The following is a 6,857-nucleotide window of genomic DNA, read 5'->3' as shown; positions in this document are numbered from 1 at the left end:
AAGAGCTAATAAATCATCATCACTGTCATTAAAAACAAAGTCGATTCGCTAAAACCAAGTCGATGGTCGCCTGCAGTAATGGACTCGCTGCAGCCCGCCACGGGCCCCCCTTAAAGGACAGAACTATCGCTTTGTCTTACGTTAAAAATGTTTTAAACCTCTTACTAAATATTTGGTCACTGATAATTGTTACCGAGCCATTCTGCGCTTTAAAAAATGCTAGTAAAAGTCTTTGGCAAAGCCACAGTGGGCCGAGAGGCACCGGCGCTCACTTCCAGGCCAGAGGGGCCGTGACCTGCTCCCACCCCAGCGGCAGGTTTGGGAAAGATCTTGCAGCCATCTAGATGTGCCTCGGGGAGAGCAAAGTCTGGGTAGACCACTCACCTCTTTTGCTTCTCCCCAGATTGCTAGGAAAAATGACCCAGTGCAGACCAGAGAAGATTCTGGTCCTCACCAAAACCAGACCGGTTCTCGGGAGTGTTTTTGCCACGGCAGGGCAGCCAGGTTCTCTCTGCAACCCTGGGGTCCCCCGAGTGACCCTGGTAATACCTGGGTTACACCGCGGCCTGTGAGCCTCTCCCTTGCAGGCAGGGGTCCCGGGCAGGCGTCTGTCTGGTCGCAGGGAGGGGCATGAGCGAGTCTCTGGCCTCAGGCTGCCCACGAAGGAGCCGGGACGCCCTCCAGCAGGCTCCAGAGGCTACGGGTGCCGAGGCACAGCTTTGTAAAACTAACGCGGAAGCCTCCACCAACGGGCCCCCCCGCCGTGCTGCTCACTAGAGGAGAGAATGGACCCGCGCAAAGGGCCTCCTTCGCTCCTTTTGCAAGGCTCAGGCACTTAGAAAAAGTGGCCACGGGTCATGGGGCAAATCAGGCGCAACGCCATTTCACGGGCCTGGAATACAAACCTCCAATTAATGTGCGCGTGCACGCCATCGAGAGCGTCCCTTTCACAAAACTAAAACCCTAGATGTGTCTTTCAGTCTCACTGCTATAAATACTATGTCTGCACTTAATTTGGAAACTATTAAGAAGTCCTAGGTGTTTCTCACTACTAGATAAACGCTCATCTCAGAAGTACTAATTTCAGAAGAGGAAATCAAAGATCTTTACCATACCGTGAATTAACAAGAAACTGACAGGAAATGTCCTCAGCTCACAGTACACGTACAAAGCTTCATGTTACCGCGTAGTAAAAAAAAATCACGAACCTAGGAAGCAGCTTACAGCGACTTAGAACGTCTAAACCCCCGGTTTACAAAGTGCTGGTCAGGGTCCCGGTGCGTCAGGTCTGCGAGCCCCCGTCGTTCTGGAGCCCGGGGGCGCCCGAGGGGCCGGTGAGGACGCGGCGGTCACCATGGGAGCGGTGGGCCCTCGCAGCAGGCGCAGGGCTGCAGGGCGCCGCCGCGGGCCCGCTCCCGGCACACGGCGCACTGCTTGGCTCGAAGCTGGAGGATCACCTGCGGGGCGAGACCCAGGTGACCCAGCGGCAGGACCGGGGACGCCCCGGAACAAAGGGGGGGGGGGCGGGGAGATCCTTCACGAGGACCAGGGAGCTGAGCTGCCGCACCAACGTGGGAAGGGGTGGCCACCTCGATGGGCTGGGCCCGGATGGAGGCCCACACCTGTGCCTTGTGGCCAGCAGCCGGGCTCACGGGACTGGGCTCATCAGACCCCTGACCCGGGACCTAGCCCACCGGCCAAGAGGGCAGGCAGAGCTGGAGGGGGGGTGGGGAAGCTGCACCTCCAGTGGAGGGGGAGAGTGCGCAAGGAACAGGGCTCTGGAACCTTCAGATGCTCCAGGTTCTAACACAAAGCCCTGGCCTGGAAGGGGTTTGTAGCTGAGTGCAGAGAACAAGCGTGGAACAGGCCGAGATGCCACGGTGACTCTGGAGGGTGACTCCGGACCGCGCGGGGCAGGGCCGGAGGGCAGGGCCGGCAGGCGGGGAAGGAAGAGGGTTGTGGCCCCTGGACTCACCCCGTCCACGGCTTCCAGATCCAGGCGCAGCCGAGTCTGCAGCGAGTGCAGCTTGGGGAGGGGGGTGGCTCCGAGGTCGGCACAGCGCGGCAGCCCCGGGAGCGCAGCGCCCGGCCCTCGGCCCTCCAGCTCCTCCCGCAGCCTCCGGAACTGGGCTTCCACCTCCTCCTTCTTCTGCAGCGCCAGCTGCCGCGCGCTGTCGGCCGCCAGCGCCCGCTCCTTGGCCTCCTTGGCCTCCCGCTGCCACGCGTCACAGGCCTGAAACCCAGGGGGCTGCGCTGTAGCGGCCGGTGCAGGGGGAGCCCCCACGCGCCTGCGCCTGTCCCGCCGGCCCTGCGCCCCGGCCCCTCCCGGCTCACCTGCTTCACCTGCTGCCAGGACTCCTCCCACTGCCGGATCTTCCTCTTGGCCTCGTCCAGCTGCCGCCTGACCCGGGCCAGCTCCGCTCCGCTCGGGCTGGCGCTTGAGGCGGGGGCAGGGCCGGCGTTCAGGATGGGGGACGGGCTGGGAGAGAAGCTGCCGGAAACAAAGTCCCAGATGCTCCCGGGGACGCCGTTCAAGCCTGAGTGTGGACGAGACGGGAGAGGTCACCCGCGGGAGCGCCTCCCCGGCAGCCTTTGGGGCTTGGTGGACAAGGACACGTGCCCCAGATCTTTCTACCCGGCCCCTGTCCGGCTGCCTGCGGGGCTTGAGGCAGAGAAGGGAGTGAATTTGCAAGTGTCGCATCGTGTGCCGCAGCGGCATCAAACTCTGGTCCCTGAAACCCGTTCCGCCTCCAAATCGTGAGGACCCCACAGGGCCTGGGGTGACACCTTCTGATCTGTGTTCGTGACATAAGAAATTAGAACGGAACTTAAAAATGCTCCTTCATAACGTAGCAAATCACGTGAAAGAACGTTTTCCAGGGAAGAAGCACCGTCCACGGTTTCTGCCCGTCTGTGCTGCGCTGGGTCTCCAGTGACGTCCCCAGCCTGAGGCCCTCCACCGCACGCGAGTGACAGCGGGGCCACCGTGTGTTGTCACAACAGTGTCTCAGGGTCCTGGCCACACACAGGTCGGGGCTTCGTGCCCTGAGGCACCACCAGCAAACCCGCAGACTGGCCAGGGGACCCCCTGGGATGAGCACACCCCACCGTCCCCGCCAGCGCCCGGCTCACCTAAGGAGCTGTAGGACGCAGCCGAGGAGCCCAGCGCCCCGGGCTCCGACGTGAGGGCCGGCGGCTGCTGGGGGGGCGTCATGGCCGAAGAGACGAGGGGCCCCGACAGAGACTGGGAGAGCGAGCTGAGTGGGGAGGCAGACACTGAGGGGGACGACAGCAGGGACGGGGAGCGGGGCAGGCGACCGGGGATGGTGACGGGTGCCGAGCCCCCCGGCGACCGCGGACCTGCATGGATCGGAGGGGCCGAGTTAGCGGGAGGCGCTGACCACCAGACACGATGCCTGGCCTCCAAGCTGGGGGGTGACCCCGGGGGGGGGTGGGGCACACGGGGGCCAGGGGGGCAGCCACCGTGTGGGCGCGCCCTCCCGGCGCGGTGAGCTCACGGGCGAGGGGTTCGGCGGGGGCTCCGCGGAGGCCAGACACCTGCCAGGCCCTGCCCAGCTGACCCACCCGCCAGCATGCTGGTCCTGGGACACCCGGGGAACCCAAGAACGGTTCATTTTCACAGCACATGAGGCACACGTTTGGGGACACGGTGTCCCAGGGTACATGTGCCCACAGCAGCTGCAAAGACGGTGGGAGGCTGACCGCGCACCGGCGTGCTGGGAGCACCCCCTCCAAGAACCACTGAAGGGCTCTCCAAAGAAAGGGCCCAGCCGCCCAAGCACGGCCCTGAAAAGAGCAGGGGGCCAGCACTCCTACCTGCCGGTCCCAGGTCGCCCAGGTCATGCTCCTCCAGCTCCTTATCTAGGGGTGCGAGGCTGACATCGCCGGGATGAAGATCCACAGCGGGGCCTGTTAACAAAACACGGTGTAACCACGGGACGACCCCAGAGCCTCAGCAGAGAGAGCCCACGGCACTAGGACAGTTTCTGGGGCCTGCGTGTGAAAGAGCAGAGGAATGGAACAACATGGGGCCCCCTGGAGCCCCCCGACTTCCAAAGATTTCCTCGTAAACCCTCTCCTGCCAGCAGGGTCTTCTCCCTTCACCCCGGCCCCACGTGACATGGCCCCGGCCCCGAGCTGCTGAGGTCAGGCCCACCAGCCCCCAAAGCTTCCAAGTTCCAGCAGCCGAGCGGCCAGAGGACCTGGGCAGCGCGCAGGCCGTCCAGTGAGGGCCGGGAAGGCCTGCTCATTCCTGCTCCCGGGACACGCGCTGGGTCCACAGAAGACCCGGCGGCGCTAAAGGCACAAGTTCACCTGCACCAGCACCCGTCCCAGAAGTAGGTGGGCCTTTCCTGTGTGGCTGAGCCCTGTCCCCGGACAGCCTGCCTGATCTGGGTCCGTGAGCCGGGCTTCTGGAGCCTTCTGCCTTTCTCCTGCCCCCAGCCTCCTAGTGCAAAGTGTCAAAAGCGCCCTGAACCCCGTGTGACAAATGACACCGAGTCAGAACCACCAGAGAGAGACGCCATTGCTCATCTCTGACCACGTCCAGCCCTCGGCTGGGCCCACACTCCTGACCACATCACAGAAGCAGCCGTGCCAGAGACGTGCCAGGAAGCGGCAGGCAGGCCAGGCCTGTTTCAAATGACCACCTTACAACCCGGGAGCGAAGGCTGAACCCGCCAGTGACTTCGGGGAAGCCACCACCTTTCAAATGAGAGGCATTTACCATGATTACCAGAGACACGGGGGAGGGGGGAAGAGAGACAGGACTTGCGGAGAACGTCCCAGGGGCAGGCAGGTTCCCGAGGAGCCGGCTGCGGGACGCGTGCGGACTTCGGGTCCGGCCCCAGTGGGCGACCCCAGCTGCGCCGTTCCCTTCCCTGTCTCTAGGGCTGCTGGGCACCACTCAGCCCGAGGGGCCCACTGAGCTGGCCGCAGGGACAGCCCTTCACCCGACACGGGTACTTAGCGGCCCCCTGCTGCCTAAGTTCACAGAGCGCGGCAAGCACATCTGCCGTCCGCGAGCCACTGGCTCTGGCCTCTGCGGCGCATGAAGGGGACACATGGGGACCCAGTGTCTGGGCAGGAGAGCACTGCGCTGCCTGGCGAGGTCTGTCTGTCTCGTCACCACTGCCGCGCCCACTCCACAGCCACGGCCAGGAGCACGAACCCCAGCCCGCCTCGGGCCTGCCCACTCCAAAGGAAATACTCTTCCAACAGAGATTTTAAGGACTCGCGAGGGACTCATCCCAAAAGGAGGCGAACGTGAAGGGTGGCGGCTGGTCCGGGCACCCCCATGCGCCGGAACCCCCAAATCCCCCAATCACTCTGAAGAGCAAAGAGGCCAAGGCCGGGAGACCCAGGGAGCCCGCTGCGGCACCAAGGCCCCCCCTCTGCAGCCCTCGCACTCGGGGAGACACCGCCCGCCCACCTGTGGGGCCCGGCCCCCACGGGGGGCTCCCAACGCTCGATCCTCCGGCCTTCCTTTATAGCAGGTGCCCGCAGCCGGCTCGTTCTTCCTGACGCCCAGGAGCACAGGGGCATCTGCGTCCAGGGGCCGCCCCAAGCGAGCACCGACTCACGCGTTCTCACGGTTGGGCGCCGGAAGTCCAGACCAACGTGCGCACGGCTGGGCTCCCTCCAATGGCGCAGTCTAGCTGCTTGGGGCTGGCGGATGCACCACCCCACCTTCCGCCTCCCGTGTGGGCTCCAAAGTACCTTCTTATTCAGACCCAAGTCACGCTGGATCAGGGCCCAGCCCGATGACCTCACTCTACCTTGACTGCACCTGGAGAGCCTGCATCCAAGCAGTCGTGTTCACAGATTGGGGGGGGGAGGGGGGTCAGAACAGAGACGTATTCTCTGGGGGCACGTAACTTACCCCACAATAATGGGGGCCATGGACACCCCCGGCAACCATCGTCTCCAGGTACCAGGCACCTTCCGCAGGCCCAGGGCCCAGAACTGCTGGGTGCCGCCCCCCACCGCCCCAGGCAGACCCGTCTCCCCTTGCCGTGAACGGCCCGAAGGGCCCACTTGCTCTCAGGCCCACCCCCTGCTGACCAATGCCCACTTTCTTGACCTCCTACTTCCCCCTCACTACAAACCACTGCCAAGCCGTGCCAGCTGGCACCCATGCCCCCGGGCCCGGGTCAAAGGCAGCCCACCCTCACACCCGGTCCCTCACCCTCCTCCACTAGGGCCGACTTCTCAGCCCTGGAGGCCTGGCCCGTCCCGTCCCGTCCCTGCTCCATGAGCGTGCACACACACGCATGCATACACACACACACACACACACACACACACACACGCCTGGCTTCGGCAGCCCTAACCCTCAGACACCGACATCTCCCAGCAAGGGCACCTCGCCATCTCCTACCAGGGAGAGGGCCTAATGCCTCACCATCAGCTTCTCAAACTCCGGGGACACGAGGGCCCAGACACCGAGCAGAAGCCAGGAGCCCCCGGCCCCTCCATCCTCCCTGAACCCTCACCGGCGAGGGCCCCAAGCTCCAGCCATCTCTGCAGGCTGCCCCTCGTCCCCCACCTGCACTGTCTCAAGAGTGACCTTTCTAGGAGGCCAGTCCCGCAGGTCGAGTCCTACTGCCCACCAAGAACATGTCCCTGGCGTGCTAGTGGACGCTTGTGGCCAGGCTCCTCCCACCCCAGCCTCTCCTCTACCCTTCAGCTGATGCAGGCTGCAGCCAGGTGCAGCCTCCAGGGGCCCCGGGGGTCCTGGGAGACTGCCTGCTGGGCCTCCAAAACTCGCGGGGCTGTCCCCACTCCATGCAGCACCAGCATCAGGTGCAGGGCGCCCTGCCCTCCCCGTCCCCCCA

At 64.3% G+C, this 6,857-nt stretch overlaps 1 protein-coding gene across 1 annotated transcript in view; it reads right to left on the bottom strand.

Annotated features, from left to right (window-relative positions):
- Window positions 1-141: 141 nt before the first annotated feature.
- The window catches only part of UNKL (unk like zinc finger), a 36,613-nt gene continuing 29,897 nt past the window's right edge, over window positions 142-6,857 (bottom strand). Inside the window, exons 11-15 of the mRNA XM_042970827.1 lie at window positions 3,838-3,930; window positions 3,133-3,360; window positions 2,335-2,537; window positions 1,976-2,233; window positions 142-1,457 (exon numbers count right to left, since the gene is read on the bottom strand). Coding sequence (XP_042826761.1) covers window positions 1,350-1,457; window positions 1,976-2,233; window positions 2,335-2,537; window positions 3,133-3,360; window positions 3,838-3,930 — 890 coding nt within the window. The 3' untranslated portion in view covers window positions 142-1,349. The remainder of the gene's footprint in view (window positions 1,458-1,975; window positions 2,234-2,334; window positions 2,538-3,132; window positions 3,361-3,837; window positions 3,931-6,857) is intronic.

The sequence above is a fragment of the Panthera tigris genome, chromosome E3 (genome assembly GCF_018350195.1).
Source record: "Panthera tigris isolate Pti1 chromosome E3, P.tigris_Pti1_mat1.1, whole genome shotgun sequence".
Lineage (NCBI taxonomy): Eukaryota > Metazoa > Chordata > Mammalia > Carnivora > Felidae > Panthera > Panthera tigris.
Note: the sequence above shows the minus strand (reverse complement) of the source record. Positions and strands in the feature narration are given on the sequence as shown.